The sequence below is a fragment of the Ctenopharyngodon idella genome, chromosome 12, assembly GCF_019924925.1.
Source record: "Ctenopharyngodon idella isolate HZGC_01 chromosome 12, HZGC01, whole genome shotgun sequence".
In the NCBI taxonomy this organism is placed as follows: domain Eukaryota; kingdom Metazoa; phylum Chordata; class Actinopteri; order Cypriniformes; family Xenocyprididae; genus Ctenopharyngodon; species Ctenopharyngodon idella.
Window position 1 is genome coordinate 30,635,930 of NC_067231.1, and position 15,760 is coordinate 30,651,689.

General features: G+C 40.6%; 2 protein-coding genes across 4 annotated transcripts; one reads left to right on the plus strand and one right to left on the minus strand.

The window, feature by feature from the left end:
• Window positions 1-1,226: 1,226 nt before the first annotated feature.
• LOC127524283 (phospholysine phosphohistidine inorganic pyrophosphate phosphatase) lies at window positions 1,227-7,364 on the minus strand. Of its 2 annotated transcripts, XM_051915754.1 has the most exons (8): window positions 7,217-7,364; window positions 6,785-6,968; window positions 6,328-6,515; window positions 6,048-6,201; window positions 4,202-4,265; window positions 3,918-4,010; window positions 3,728-3,819; window positions 1,227-1,504 (listed from the first exon to the last, which is right to left on the minus strand). In XM_051915754.1, the coding sequence occupies exons 2-8, from the start codon at window positions 6,934-6,936 to the stop codon at window positions 1,402-1,404; spliced, it is 846 nt and encodes a 281-aa protein (XP_051771714.1). In that variant the 5' UTR covers window positions 6,937-6,968; window positions 7,217-7,364; the 3' UTR covers window positions 1,227-1,401. The 2 variants fall into 2 exon arrangements, with proteins under 2 accessions (XP_051771714.1, XP_051771713.1); XM_051915753.1 differs by lacking the exon at window positions 7,217-7,364 and having other exon boundaries at window positions 6,785-7,127.
• A 24-nt stretch (window positions 7,365-7,388) lies between these two features.
• LOC127524280 (ornithine aminotransferase, mitochondrial-like) lies at window positions 7,389-15,628 on the plus strand. Of its 2 annotated transcripts, XM_051915750.1 has the most exons (11): window positions 7,448-7,535; window positions 8,951-8,996; window positions 11,478-11,702; window positions 11,897-12,121; window positions 12,206-12,301; window positions 12,590-12,717; window positions 13,055-13,177; window positions 13,275-13,403; window positions 13,490-13,603; window positions 13,694-13,838; window positions 14,897-15,628. In XM_051915750.1, the coding sequence occupies exons 3-11, from the start codon at window positions 11,489-11,491 to the stop codon at window positions 15,055-15,057; spliced, it is 1,335 nt and encodes a 444-aa protein (XP_051771710.1). In that variant the 5' UTR covers window positions 7,448-7,535; window positions 8,951-8,996; window positions 11,478-11,488; the 3' UTR covers window positions 15,058-15,628. The 2 variants fall into 2 exon arrangements, with proteins under 2 accessions (XP_051771709.1, XP_051771710.1); XM_051915749.1 differs by lacking the exon at window positions 8,951-8,996 and having other exon boundaries at window positions 7,389-7,535.
• The last annotated feature ends 132 nt before the right edge of the window (window positions 15,629-15,760 follow it).

A 15,760-nucleotide genomic window follows, 5' to 3' on the forward strand; every position in this document is an offset into this window, starting at 1 on the left:
TGTGCTAGTGTATGTGAGTGTTAGTGTGCGAGTTTGTGTGTTAATATATGCTTGTGTGTGTGTGCGAGTGTGTGAGAGTATGTGTGTGTGCGTGTGCACGAGTGTGTGTGCGTGTATGTGTGTGAGTGTATGTCCGTGAGTGAGTGTGTGTGAGTGTGCTAGTGTATGTGTGTTAGTGTGCGAGTGTGTTTGTGTGCGAGTGTTAGTGTGCGAGTTTGTGTGCGTGTCTGAGTGAGTGTGTGTTAATGTGTGCTAGTGTGTGCGTGCGAGTGTGCTAGTGTGTGTGTTTGTGTGCGAGTGTTAATGTGCGAGTGTGTGTCTGAGTGAGTGTGCGTGTGAGTGTGCTAGTGTATGAGTGTGTTAGTGTGCGAGTGTGTGTGTGTTAATGTATGCTAGTGTATGTGTGTGTGTGTTATGTGTGTGCAAGTGTGTGTTAATGTGTGCTAATGAGTGTGTGTGTGTGTGTGCGCGTGTTAATGTGTGCAAGTGTATATGTGTGTGTGTGTCAGTGTTTGTGTGTGTTTTTGTGACATATCAGGACACAAATGTGTATAATGACATGGGTATGACAGGTATTACAGGGAGAGGGTGAGTTATGAGGACATTACTCCATGTCCCCATTTTTCAAAAGGCTTATAACTCATACAGAATGAGTTTTTGTGAGAAAGTAAAAATGTGCACAGTTTCCTGTGATGGGTAGGGTTAGGGGTAGTGTAGGGGGAGAGAAAATACGGTTTGTACAGTATAAAAACCATCACGCCAATGGAATGCCCCACAATTCACAAAAACAAATGTGTGTGAGTGTGTGTGACCTCTGCCCCAGTGTAACAGTAGATCTTCACTCTGTTTGTTGTTCAGTGTCTCTCAGCTCCTCCCGGCGAGACTCTGGAGATTTCCAGCTATTGTCCTGAATGAAGTGAAAACATCAAAGCACTCGAACACACTTCAGCTCCAGTCGAACGAAAAACACACATTTGCATAAAGAAAATATTTTTTTGCGTTGTGACTTTATTAATGACAGTTAAGCCACATTTATTTATCATTAAATTATCATTAGTGCAAAAATAAAGTGATGTTTTGTATGTCATGCTGATATGTGTTGTGATGAATATACAGTCGTGTCCAAAAGTGTCGTCCGGAGGGGATGTTTGTTTTTAATGACCCTACAAGTTCAACTAAACCATCAAAATATGAGGAAAATGTTATATATGTTCTTTTAAACGTGGTTGTCTTAAAATCACAGTTTATTTATTTTAGTTATTTTAGTACATCAAGTTAAATATGAATATGAGCTATAGTTAAATAACATGAACTATAATAGCCCCGGCTGGACGGCTCGTGTGCGTCTGGCGTTCACAGTTTCTCTGATTCAGCAGCTCTTCATTGGTCACCAGCGTCTCTTCAGTGATTGGTCAGTGATGATGTCAGGATGGCGTCCGCGGCGGCGGCGAGGTCATCCACGTATCCGTCGGCTCTCACGCTCGGGTGCTTCTCGTCGCTCGGCCTGCGGGAACAGAAGAGTTTCGGTGAGTTCTGCTGCTTTGACTGACGGCAGGTCCCTGAGCATGAGGTCAAAGGTCAAGTGGTTAACCAATCATGTGATCTAGAGATTGAAACACCTGAGCTGGTGTTGTGCACCGTCGTGTCTGCAATATATGCAAATAACATAATTCAAAATACATTTACTGAAGCTGATCAAAAATCTGCCAGTGGGGTCAGAAAAACCAGCTGAACTCTCAGCGTTCTGTCGTTGCTCTCATGCAGGTCTGGTTATTTTGTGACCCGTTTTTCACCTGTTTACTGGAAAACATTCTGACTCATTTTCTGACTTCACTGGAACGGTTTGATGCAGATCTACACGCAGTGGTCATGGGAGTTTGTTTCTACCAGTCAGAGCGGACGGGCGGCTGCGGGCCGTCTAATGATGCGGAACGCTGCCGTCAAACTCCCTTCCTGCGCTGCATGCTGGGAATGAGGACTGCTCTCAAACACACCATTCGATCGGCCAATCACAGGAAGTCCTGTTGCTTCTGCACGAGTTGTGTGTGAACGGATCAGACGTGTGAGAGAAAGTGTCCTGTGATGGACTGGCCATCTGTCCAGGGTGCTTCCCCTGCCTGTGCTCTAAGAAACTGGGAGTGTCTCCAGCCCTATGAGCCTAGAATGTTATATTAATGAATGATAAATAATAAATATTAATAGAAAGTAATATATTTAATTAATATATATATATACTTTATTATTGACCAGGACTCCCTGTTAGACGAGATATTGTATCTCAATGTGACCTTCCTGGTTAAATAAATAAATAAATTATTAATAATACTAATAATTATTATTATTATATTTTTTACTTATAAATTATGTTTTATTTTATTATTTTTTTTCCATCTTGTATTTGTTGTTATTTTATGTTTGGTTCTCTTTGAAAACTGACTATATTTATGCTGTTCAACATAAGAATCATTAACCTGCAGCGCCACCTGCTGCTCACACACAGTTCCTGACTGATATTAATTCAGCTTGATTTCTATTGTGCTTTTCCATGCTATTCTACACACACACGCACACACTCACTCTCTCACACACACACATATTGTGCCGCTCACGGTCGCTGTAGGTACAGTTTGAAGTCAATATCCATCATTTGAATTACAAATTGGTACATACATTGATATCTCCTCACTGTTTGCAGGGGATGAATGCGAGGACGAGGTCATGGTTATTTTTATGCTGTTATTTTCTCTGTGAAACAAAAGGTTTTTATCTCACAACTATGACTTTTTTTCTTCTCAGAATTGCAAGATATAAACTCGCAATTGTGAGGAAATGTCAGAATTGTGAGCTGACTTTTTTTTTCAGAATTGGACTTTATATCTCGCTATTTTGAGAAAAAAAGTCAGAACTGCGGGATATAAACTTGGGATAAAAGTCAGAATTGTAAGATAAAAAGTCACAGTTACCTTTTGTGCTTTTTTTATTCCGTGGCGTAATCAAGCTTCCATAATTTTTAATACTGGTTTATAGTATATTTTAAAATCAGCTTTGCCCTCTCCCGTTTCCCGTGATTTCCTGTCTGTCCTAAATAAATAAACGCAAAAAAGGCCAAAAATGTAACTTTAACATAAATAAAATGTATTAAAATAGAAGTAATTATTTTTACAATATTCGTTTTTTACAGTATTTTTCATCAAATAAATGCAGTCTTGGTGATCATAAAAAAACAAAAGCTAATTTTGACCGATAGTGTACATTGATGTTTATAGTGACCTGTCAAGAAGAAAAAATCCTATAAAAGTAGTCCATGTGACTTGTGCAGGACATTATATGTCCACTAATACTACAGTTGTGATGAGCAGACCATTGTGATCATGAAAAGTGGGTATTTACTATCAAATCAAATCACAAAAACAATGAAAACAATGTGTGAAAATAAATGCTACTGGTAACTACAATCCATTCTTAAAGTCTATTAATTTTACAAATAGATACCATACTTTCATATTATTTTTCTTAAATGTATTACATTTTATACACCTGTCTAAAAGCAAGTTTGCAGTCATGTGCTCAGCAGACGCTGTTTGCAGAAGATTAAGCGCATATCCCTTTCATCCGAGCCACTCACCTGTTTCTGAATAAAGCTCATCTTTTGGAATAAATCTATTCCTTGATGGCCCCCTACACATGAGGAAAAAAAACACACACTCACTCACACACACACACTCACCTGTATTTGCCGGTTCTGACTTGAATGCCCTTCATCCCGCAGCTCTGAGCTCCACCAACATCATTGAGCAGATCATCACCAATCATCACAGCCTGACACACACACACACACACACACAGAAACACGGTAAACACGGTGAACGGAGCTCAGAACACCACAGTCTGGATCTGGAGCACAACTGTAATACGACCTCGTGCGGCTGCAGACTCATGTCGTTCAGGACTGTCTGGAAGAAATCTGCCGATGGTTTTCCCACCACCTCGGCCTGGACGTCACAGGCGTACTGAACAACACAACACAGTCATCAGGTGCATCATGGGAACTATTAGAGGGCTGTTGGGAAGTTATGTGTCGCTTTACTTCATTAAAATATTTTAAAATAAATCATGTCATGACCTCTTTAAAACAAGAAACCATCAAACTAGATTCACTGAGACCAAACAGCACATGTGACCTTTGACCTCCTGTATTCACCTCAAGTGCCTTCATAAAAACGCCCACGTCCAGCTTCAGACCATCCGTCTCCTTATAGTAGCGTCTGCAGAGAAACACGAAATATACATTAATTATAAATGAGACATGAAATATCTGACGTGCCACTGTTTCCAAAACACTCCAGCCTGACCTCTGACCCCTGACCGCTCAAAATAAAGCAATCAGCCCAGTGAAGCCGTGGTTTACAGTGAATTTAGAACAGCTAAGGGCCGTTATTAAGCATGACGTGGAGCGGAGAATAAAATGGTTAGTACATAAAATACAACACACAGATGCAGTGATAGTAATACTGAGTCATTTACAGCAGCTTCGAATGAGGCTCAACCAATCAGAATCAAGGACTGGAACTGTACGTTTTATTTTAGTATTACTGACTATTATAGTTTGTATTAACATTTTGAATCAGTTTTTATTTTCATATTTTACATTTCTATTTTAGTTAAAGTTTTAGTCATTTTGTGCGTTTTGTCAGTTTTAATATATATATATATATATATTGTTGTACAAATTGTACTAATTCATTCCCTCATTTTGCTTTTACTTAAATGTGGTCATGATTTAGTAAAATGAGGGAACAAATTATCATATTGTGTGCATGATTTCGTAAATCAAGGAAATGAGTTTTTACTGCATATTGTACACACAATTTCGTAAAACGAGCGAATTAATTATTAAATCGTGCGCACAATTTCATAAATTGAGGGAACAAATTATATCATATGCACAGTTTCATAAAACGAGGAAGCGAATTATTATATCATGCGCACAATTTCGTAAAAAGAGGGAACGAATTATTATATCATGCGCACAATTTCGTAAAAAGAGGGAACAAATTATTATATCGTGTGCACAATTTCGTAAAACGAGGGAACAAATTATTATATCGTGTGCACAATTTCGTAAAACGAGGGAACGAATTATTATATCATGCGCACAATTTTGTAAAACGAGGGAACAATTATTATATCATGCGCACAATTTCGTAAAACGAGGGAACAATTATTATATCATGCGCACAATTTCGTAAAACGAGGGAACAAATTATTATATCGTGTGCACAATTTCGTAAAATGAGGGAATGAATTATTATATCATGCGCACAATTTCGTAAATTGAGGGAACAAATTATATCATATGCACAGTTTCATAAAACAAGGGAGCGAATTATTATATCATGCGCACAATTTCTTAAAATGAGGGAACGAATTATTATATGCACATAATTTCATAAAATGAGGGAACAATTATTATATCATGCGCACAATTTTGTAAAATGAGGGAACAAATTATTATATGCACATAATTTCATAAAATGAGGGAACAATTATTATATCATGTGCACAATTTCGTAAATTGAGGGAACAAATTATATCATATGCACAGTTTCATAAAACAAGGGAGCGAATTATTATATCATGCGCACAATTTCATAAAATGAGGGAACAATTATTATATCATGCGCACAATTTCGTAAAACGAGGGAACGAATTATATCATGTGCACAATTCCGTAAAATGAGGGAATGAATTATTATATCATGCGCACAATTTTGTAAAACAAAAGAACAAATTATATCGTGCACAATTTCGTAAAATGAGGGAACGAATTATTATATTATGTACTTAATTTCGCGAAACGAGGGAACTAATTATATTGTGCGCACGATTTAGTAAATTGAGGGAACGAATTATTATATTGTGCGCACAATTTACTATTTCAAGTGATGAAAAGTGTTTTAGTTAACTATAATAACCCTGGCTCAAACACAGGTTACAGTGCATTATCTCTCCAGCACTAGACAGGACCTGTTTGAAAGCAGTCTCACCCTTGCCCCAGCGAGAACAGCAGCGGTTTCTCCAGTCCAATCAGAACACGGAAGGCTTCGTTCAGGTTCTGGTAGGAGAATTTATCCGCCGCGTCTCCAATCACAACACAGTTTGGAGAACTCGTGTCCACGTCATCAAACTCTGGCATCAGATCTGAGATCAGACACACACACACACACACACACACACACACACACATGTATGTAACTCCAAACACTCACAGTTCTTCTGTGGAACATCTGCTTTGTGTTGCACTAATGATGATGATGAGTGCAGTACCGTCGTGCACCAGCAGGTGTGGCCGCAGGCGTCTCTCTCTGAGGATGCGCACGAGCGCAGGCGCAGGCGAGAACACGTGACTGACGCTGATGTCAAAGCCCATCGCGCGCAGCTTCTGCACGAACTTCTCACGGGTGTTCTGAGTCTCATTAGTGCAGAAGCGCACGATCAGACCGGAATCCATCAGCCTGACAAACACACATTAATGAAAATTGCATTGTGGGATACTTAGTGCAGAATAGCATACTATATACCATAAATCAAAACATATTACATATCTCATAAAGATATTGCAGAAATACTATGAATAGTATGGTAGTAGTACGCTATTCCAGTGGATGTATACTTCGCATGCTGGCTAATGTAGTATGCATACAGAAAGTTTGCATACTATGCACAGGATAGATAGATAGATAGATAGATAGATAGATAGATAGATAGATAGATAGATAGATACCGCTTCACTGCTTCTATAGATCCGTGTATCGCTTGTCCTCCACCCTCTCCACTATCATACAGAACTCCACACATGTCCAAAATCACTCCTTTAACACTCTTCAGCCACTCCATACTGCTCCCTGCAGCCATGCTGCTGACGCACGTGCGCATGCGCGTGAAAGGGAGTTCTGGGAAATGAAGTTCTTCCGTCGCACGTTTAATACTATTAATTTAAATAATAATTTTGCACAAACTATATTTGAAACATAATTAGTTCGTTTCTCAGGGAACAAATATAATGATTAAATTCAAATTGCTTTACTGTCTGCCAAATATATATAAATGTGTATTGTGTAAAATGCAGTGACAGTGCATTTTGGACAATATTTATATAATTCGATTTAACTTTTTAAAATGCAGCAGGGGAGATAAATAACTAATGTATTATTACCATGGCACAGGTCTGTGTGAGCTCGAGGCAATCCTGCGTCAATGTTGCGTCACGCTCTGCATCTGTCCGGAGTTTCATCACCACGCGCTCAATGACTCGAACTCCATTACAGGTGCAATAAAACCATTAAAGTGTGTCAATAAATGTGTTTTAAATCAATGTTCCACATTTCTGCAGAAAACGGTTCAGCGTTAAGCAGCGCTGAAGCGAGTTGCGTCATGACGCAGAGTGACGTGTTTGCGTCCATTTGAATAATCCATTTAGAGGCAGCGCGAGACACGCAGCAGGAACAGAATCTACCCGCACGGACCAGCAGCAGGTAAAATTACACACATAAACACAGATTAAAGCGCGTTCTGATGGCTTTATTTGATAAATAGAGGCGGGTAAAACACCGCACGGGTGTTTAAATCAGATAATAGTGCGAGAACACTGAGGGCTCAGGGCTGATGAATATGAATAAACGCGAGTATGTTAATGAGCTCACATCAGCTTCAGTGATGAAGATGAGGGTGATAACGGTGCTTTTTCTCTCATTGTGTGTGTGTAAACTGATTCATGTAGGGTAGGGTTATTGGTTATTATTACTGCGAGTTTATTCATATATATTGATATACAGATATTTAATTTCATGCATTTACTTTATTGAACTTCTTTAAACTGCTGTGTAACTATATTGGGTATTATTATATTTTAATACTCGTGTAGTGTAGTGTGTGTGTGTGTGTGTGTGTGTCTCTTTATTTAACCCTGCCAGGGCTCGTGGTGGGCGTGAAGAGGGCAGTGAGTGTCCAGCCAATCAGTTGATGTTTGAGATCACGTGATCACACGCCTGTTAAGTGATACAGTTGCTGGAAAATTTCAACAAATCAGTTTAATAATTTATGGGAATCTCTAAAGCAGAAGAAAAAATTTGTTCATTTGAGATCATCAGAATTATGGGTCACATTGATCTCTAGACATGATCATGTGATTGAAAAAATCAAATAATTAAAATAAATAAAACCTGTTAAACAGTACAGCTGCGGCACTACGAGTAGAAAAACTCATGATCATATTTGGGTCCGTGGATCAAAAGACTGAAACACTAGACATCATGATGATGTGTGATTGAACACGTTCACATTCAGCTCAAAGTGCTGATCTGCATCTGTATGACAAACACCTGCTGGTTTGTTCGTTTCTGTCTGTTCATCAGTTTCTTTCACATGCTGTCGACCCAGAGGACATGTGCTTCATTCAGATTAATGCTGATGGAGAAACACATAAAATGATTCAGTACTACAGTAAACCAGAACCTTTTTGCAATGAGAGTTAAAGTCCACGTGAAATCGAAATCTCTCTCTTTTTTTTATGGAATATTGCAGGGTTTATTCTGAATGATTTATCACTGCACATCATTGTTGTAAATTCATGTGCTCATAAAGGTGCTTAAAGTACTTGACTTTTTTGAAATTTAAGTCTTGGAAAACCCTTGGTACTTGAGAAAAGCTTGAATTATTGAAAGTATATTGACTATTGAAAAAAATTTAATATATATATATATATATATATATATATATATAATATATAATGTATATATGTATATGAAATTAGTGTTTAATCTTTCCAAAAAAACACAAATACAGTGTTTTCATGAAAATTGACACTTGTCTGATATAGAGCCGTTTCGCATGGTTATGAGTGTGATATTGCTCATATTTCCAATTATATGATACAGCTTTCAATCTTCAGGTCAATCTATGGAAGCTTGTTTCTGCCATGAAATAACAAAACAAAGGTAATTGCAACTTTTTATATATAAAAAGTATATTTTATATATAAATTTATAAATAAAGCCAGAATTGCGAGTTATAAAGCCAGAATTGCGAGATTTAAAGTCAGAATTGCGAGATTTAAAGCCAGGATTGCGAGATATAAAGCCAAAATTGCGAGTTATAAAGCCAGGGTTGTGAGTTATAAAGCCAGAATTGCGAGATTTAAAGTCAGAATTGCGAGATATAAAGTCAGAATTGCGAGATTTAAAAGTCAGAATTGCGAGTTATAAAGTCAGAATTGCGAGATTTAAAGTCAGAATTGCGAGATTTAAAGTCAGAATTGCGAGATTTAAAAGTCAGAATTGCGAGCTATAAAGCCAGGGTTGTGAGTTATAAAGCCAGGATTGCGAGTTATAAAGTCAGAATTGCGAGATTAAAAGTCAGAATTGCGAGATTAAAAGTCAGAATTGCGAGATTTAAAGTCAGAATTGCGAGTTATAAAGCCAGAATTGCGAGATTTAAAGTCAGAATTGCGAGATTTAAAAGTCAGAATTGCGAGCTATAAAGCCAGGGTTGTGAGTTATAAAGCCAGGGTTGTGAGTTATAAAGCCAGGGTTGTGAGTTATAAAGCCAGGATTGCGAGTTATAAAGTCAGAATTGCGAGATTTAAAGTCAGAATTGCGAGATTTAAAAGTCAGAATTGCGAGATTTAAAGTCAGAATTGCGAGTTATAAAGTCAGGATTGCGAGTTATAAAGTCAGAATTACGAGATATAAAGTCAGAATTGCGAGATTTAAAAGTCAGAATTGCGAGATTTAAAGTCAGAATTGCGAGATTTAAAGTCAGAATTGCGAGATTTAAAAGTCAGAATTGCGAGCTATAAAGCCAGGGTTGCGAGTTATAAAGCCAGGGTTGCGAGTTATAAAGTCAGAATTGCGAGATTAAAAGTCAGAATTGCGAGATTAAAAGTCAGAATTGCGAGATTTAAAGTCAGAATTGCGAGATTTAAAAGTCAGAATTGCGAGCTATAAAGCCAGGGTTGTGAGTTATAAAGCCAGGGTTGTGAGTTATAAAGCCAGGATTGCGAGTTATAAAGTCAGAATTGCGAGTTATAAAGTCAGAATTGCGAGATTTAAAGTCAGAATTGCGAGATTTAAAAGTCAGAATTGCGAGCTATAAAGCCAGGGTTGTGAGTTATAAAGCCAGGGTTGTGAGTTATAAAGCCAGGATTGCGAGTTATAAAGTCAGAATTGCGAGTTATAAAGCCAGAATTGCGAGATTTAAAGTCAGAATTGCGAGATTTAAAAGTCAGAATTGCGAGCTATAAAGCCAGGGTTGTGAGTTATAAAGCCAGGGTTGTGAGTTATAAAGCCAGGATTGCGAGTTATAAAGTCAGAATTGCGAGTTATAAAGTCAGAATTGCGAGATTTAAAGTCAGAATTGCGAGATTTAAAAGTCAGAATTGCGAGCTATAAAGTCAGAATTGCGAGTTATAAAGTCAGAATTGTGAGATTTAAAAGTCAGAATTGCGAGATTTAAAGTCAGAATTGCGAGTTATAAAGCCAGAATTGCGAGATTTAAAGTCAGAATTGCGAGATTTAAAAGTCAGAATTGCGAGCTATAAAGCCAGGGTTGTGAGTTATAAAGCCAGGATTGCGAGTTATAAAGTCAGAATTGCGAGTTATAAAGTCAGAATTGTGAGATTTAAAAGTCAGAATTGCGAGATTTAAAGTCAGAATTGCGAGTTATAAAGTCAGAATTGTGAGATTTAAAGTCAGAATTGCGAGTTATAAAGTCAGAATTGCGAGATATAAAGTTTGCGCCTTATAAGGTGTTATACATACTTTTTTTTCCAGAATGAATCAGCGTTTTTTTTAATGAATAATATACTAACTCCCTCTTAAATTCAGTTTCTTTGCCGCCACCTACTGGCTCAACTGTATAATCTGCACTGTAGTCGTTGATAAACCCCGATCAGACCGCTTCTCAACACCAAGTCAACATTATAATATAAAATATTATTTATTGAATGTAATTCATCTCTTCTCTTCTCTGATGACGAGGGCGGGGCAACCTGTCACTCGCATGAGATCCACCAATAGCAAACCACAACCATCCAATCAATTCCCCACGGACAAAATCAAACCCGTTCTACATTTGTTCCTGTTCCAGAAGCGTTTTACTGGGATAGATGTCATATTAAATATGATGATTTGATGTGTTTTCTGTAATGTCACTGTTGTTTTGGCAACACGGATACTGATGCAGAATGTCCTGTTCTGATAATTATGGGAAATTCATGGGAAAATGTCAGTGGTGTGATTCTTATATACAGCCTTATGTAATCATTCTTAAATATTTATACTGCTAAATCAACTTAATCCTGATATTTTTGGGTTATGAATACGATCCACGTTTGCTTTCATAAAGAGACTTATATGGTATATGAGAATAAACGCAAAGGCAGAAGGATTCACATGTGATTATTTCTCTGTTTGTTTCAGAACGAGTCGTCATGAACAGCATGAAGAGTCTGATGAGAGGCGTCGGGAGACTGACGCCCACCCTGACCCGCGCAGTGCATTCTGGGACGCGCACATCCTCCTCCGCGGCCTCCAGAGCCAAATTCGAGGAACGTCAGCTGACATCAGAGGAGGTGTTCACTCGCGAGGAACGCTACGGCGCTCATAACTACCACCCGCTGCCCGTGGCCCTGGAGCGAGGAGAGGGTACAGAATCAAACTCACTTCACTTTCGTCACAAACTTACCGTACAGCCTTTCAAAGTGCACTTCACATGAACACAGTCACGTGACACAAAAAGTATGATGCTATTAGTTAAGAAAGAGTTCCCTTGCTGCTTTGAAACATTATGTATTGTGAAAAGCGCTATAGAAATATGAGCTGAATATGTCCTGTTGTAGGGGTTCACTTGTGGGACGTGGAGGGCCGGCGCTACTTTGACTTCCTGAGCGCGTACAGCGCCGTGAACCAGGGTCACTGCCACCCGAAGATCATCGCTGCGCTGACGTCTCAGGCCTCCAGACTCACGCTCACGTCCAGGGCCTTCTACAACGACGTGCTGGGCGCCTATGAACAATACATCACCAGCCTGTTCGGATACGATAAAGTGCTGCCCATGAACACAGGTGCGGTTCAGTCTGAACATGACTTGACTGATGATTCATTGTTAGAGTGCTGATGGCGTCTAATCCTCTGTTTGTGTGTTTAAGGTGTGGAGGGCGGAGAGACGGCCTGTAAACTGGCCCGTAAGTGGGCGTACACTGTCAAGGGCATCCCGAAATATGAAGCAAAGATTGTTTTCGCAAGTAAGTCAGCTGGTCGGAGTGGATCTTTTCACAGATATTCACTTGAGAGGATTGAAAATGTTACATATGATTATTGTGCAGAATTGAGGAATGATGAGCAATTTAAAACAAAGAGAGAATTTATTTATTGATTTTGTAACATTTTGAGATCTATTTATGACATATTCATTAGCATATGTCTCCTGTGACATGAGTGTGATTTAAATGCTTTAAAGGTTTATATGTTCATATGTTTGTATGATGTTGTGCTCATGTACGTCACATGATGAATGACATTAACTCCTGCAGCGGGGAATTTCTGGGGTCGTACGATGGCGGCCATTTCGAGCTCGACAGACCCCAGCAGTTACGACGGTTTCGGTCCGTTCATGCCTGGATTTGAGCTGGTCCCGTATAATGATGTCGCTGCACTAGAGGTACAAATCACACACACGTAGACATAAACATCTTGGATGACATAGGAGTGAGTAAATGATCAGGAAATTTTAATTCTGAAGTTGTGATGATATACAATCAAAACATTTTTGGCCAAATTGTGCAGCCATACAAACAAGCACAGCAAATCTGCAGTGTTATTTCTGACTTGTAACTCGACCAGCTCAACCGGTTCACCGAACGTACTCATTCTATTGTGTGGGTTTTGTTGTGTGAATTTCTTTTGTGAAGTTCTTTGTAAAGACTGTATTAAAAGGTGATATATAAAAAAGGTTTACTTTACTTGCTTACTTCTAAACATGTGTGTGTCTCGTACAGAAAGCGCTGCAGGATCCAAACGTGGCTGCGTTCATGGTGGAGCCCATCCAGGGTGAAGCGGGTGTCGTCGTCCCTGATGCTGGTTACCTCACTAAAGTCCGGGAGCTGTGCACTAAACACAATGCAAGTACACACACTTTCACACACACACTCAGTCCCATCAGCCGTTCATTCTGACTGTATTTGTGTGTTTACACTCATTTGATTGTGTGTGTTCCAGGTTCTGTTCATTGCTGATGAGGTTCAGACCGGTCTGGCCCGTACTGGGCGGCGTTTGGCTGTGGACCACGAGGCAGTAAGACCGGATCTGGTGGTTCTGGGTAAAGCTCTGTCAGGAGGAGTGTATCCCGTGAGTCTCACACACATGTCGATACATATCACATGGGTGTGCTGTTTTACTGTAAGCACTGCTTGATCTGAGTTTGTGTGTTTCAGGTGTCTGCTGTTCTGTGTGATGATGAGGTGATGTTGACCATCAAACCCGGAGAACACGGATCCACGTATGGAGGAAACCCTCTGGCCTGCCGCGTCGCCATCGCCGCTCTGGAGGTCTGTGTGTGTGTGAGTGTGTGTGTGAGAGAGTGTGTGTGTGTGTGTGTGTGTGTGAACGCAGCTCATCATCGCTCTGGATCTCTGCAGGTTCTGGAGGAGGAGAATCTGGCTGCAAACGCTGAACGGATGGGTCAGATCCTGCAAGCCGAACTCAACAAACTGCCCCGAGACATCGTGAGTGGTGTGCGCGGGAAAGGCCTCCTTAACGCCATCATCATCAACGAGACTAAAGGTGAGCGGCAGAACCAGAACCACAATAAAGCCACTGTGCGTGTCAGCGAGTGCGTGTCAGCGAGTGCGTGTCAGCTTGTATGTGCGAGTGTGCATGTGCGTGTTTGCGTGCGCGTCTGTGAGCGTGCGCGTCTGTGAGCGTGCGCGTCTGTGAGCGTGTCTGTGAGCGCCTGAGCGTCTGTGAGCATGAGCGTGTCTGTGAGCGTCTGAGCGTGAGCGTCTGAGCGTGAGCGTCTGTGAGCGTGTCTGTAAGCGTGCGCGTCTGTGAGCGTCTGAGCGTGTCTGTGAGCGTCTGAGCGTCTGTGAGCGTGTCTGTAAGCGTGCGTGTCTGAGCGTCTGAGCGTGTCTGTGAGCGTCTGAGCGTCTGTGAGCGTGTCTGTAAGCGTGCGCGTCTGTGAGCGTCTGAGCGTGTCTGTGAGCGTCTGAGCATGCACGTCTGAGCGTCTGTGAGCGCGTCTGTGAGCGTCTGAGCGTGTCTGTGAGCGTCTGAGTGTGCACGTCTGAGCGTCTGTGAGCGTGTCTGTAAGCGTGCGCGTCTGTGAGCGTCTGAGCGTGTCTGTGAGCGTCTGAGCATGCACGTCTGAGCGTCTGTGAGCGCGTCTGTGAGCGTCTGAGCGTGTCTGTGAGCGTCTGAGCGTGCACGTCTGAGCGTCTGTGAGCGTGTCTGTAAGCGTGCGCGTCTGTGAGCGTCTGAGCGTGTCTGTGAGCGTCTGAGCGTCTGTGAGCGTGTCTGTAAGCGTGCGCGTCTGAGCGTCTGAGCGTGTCTGTGAGCGCATGTCTGAGTGAGCGTACATGCAAATGTGAGTATGCGTGCGAGTGCGTGTATGTATGCGTGTGTCTGAGTGTGTCTGTGAGTGTGTGTGAATTTGTGTGAGAGTGTGTTCATGAATCACTGTGCGTGTAAGTATGAGTGTGCGAGTGTGCGTGTGTATGCGTGTGTGAGAGTGCGAGTGTGTGTGCATGAATGAGTGTGCGAGCGTGCGTGCGTACGTGCGTGTGTGAGTGTGTGTGTGTGTGTGTGTGTGTGTGTTAATCTTCTAATCCTCTGATCTCTCTCAGATTATGACGCCTGGCGTGTGTGTCTGCGACTCCGTGACAACGGCCTCCTAGCAAAGCCCACGCATGGTGACATCATCAGACTTGCTCCGCCCCTCATTATAAAAGAAGATGAGGTCAGAGAGTGTGTGGACATCATCAGCAGGACCATCATGTCGTTTTAAATCATCTTCTTCATCGTCTGAGTTGTAATTCTGTCTAATTTTAGCCTGCTTTCATGTTTTAGCTGTTACAGCCGTTCAGGTCAAACTCCGACTCTTTCTCGTGGACTTTTAGCGCTTTCGGAATTTCACTTTCAACTCCGTTTTCATTCTTAACTGAAACTGAGACTCTTCAATAACAGTTTCTCCTCAAACAGATGACGGTCTGTTTTTATTCTCATGAAGTTACGTGGGTCATTTCTGAAGGCAGACGCTTCAGAGGAAGATGAATGAAGGTCACATTATTATTCGCTGCTGTTTATTCATTCATTTGAAGTGTATTTAAAACGTCTGACATTTCGATGTGGCCACTTGAATAGAAATGAGTTTTTCTCCCTGTGATGAGAGAATCGTGCACTTTAACGGCAGTCGTTAATGTTTAAAAACTAATTATGTAATCATTCAGAGACGTGAGGATTGTGTTCATGTCTCTGTGTGTGTTTCCTGTAGAACGTTTAATAAACGTTTAATGAGTGAATGTGATCAGATGATGTTTTATTTCTGTTCTTAAATAAATTTTCCGTCTGCAGAGAGACTTTGTGTTTGTTCTAAATAAATAAAAACCATTACCTATGCAAAAGGGATGCAAATATCAGACCATGGTACAGGTTTATTCCTCTGTAACTATATATATATATATATATATATATTTACATATCTAAAAAAA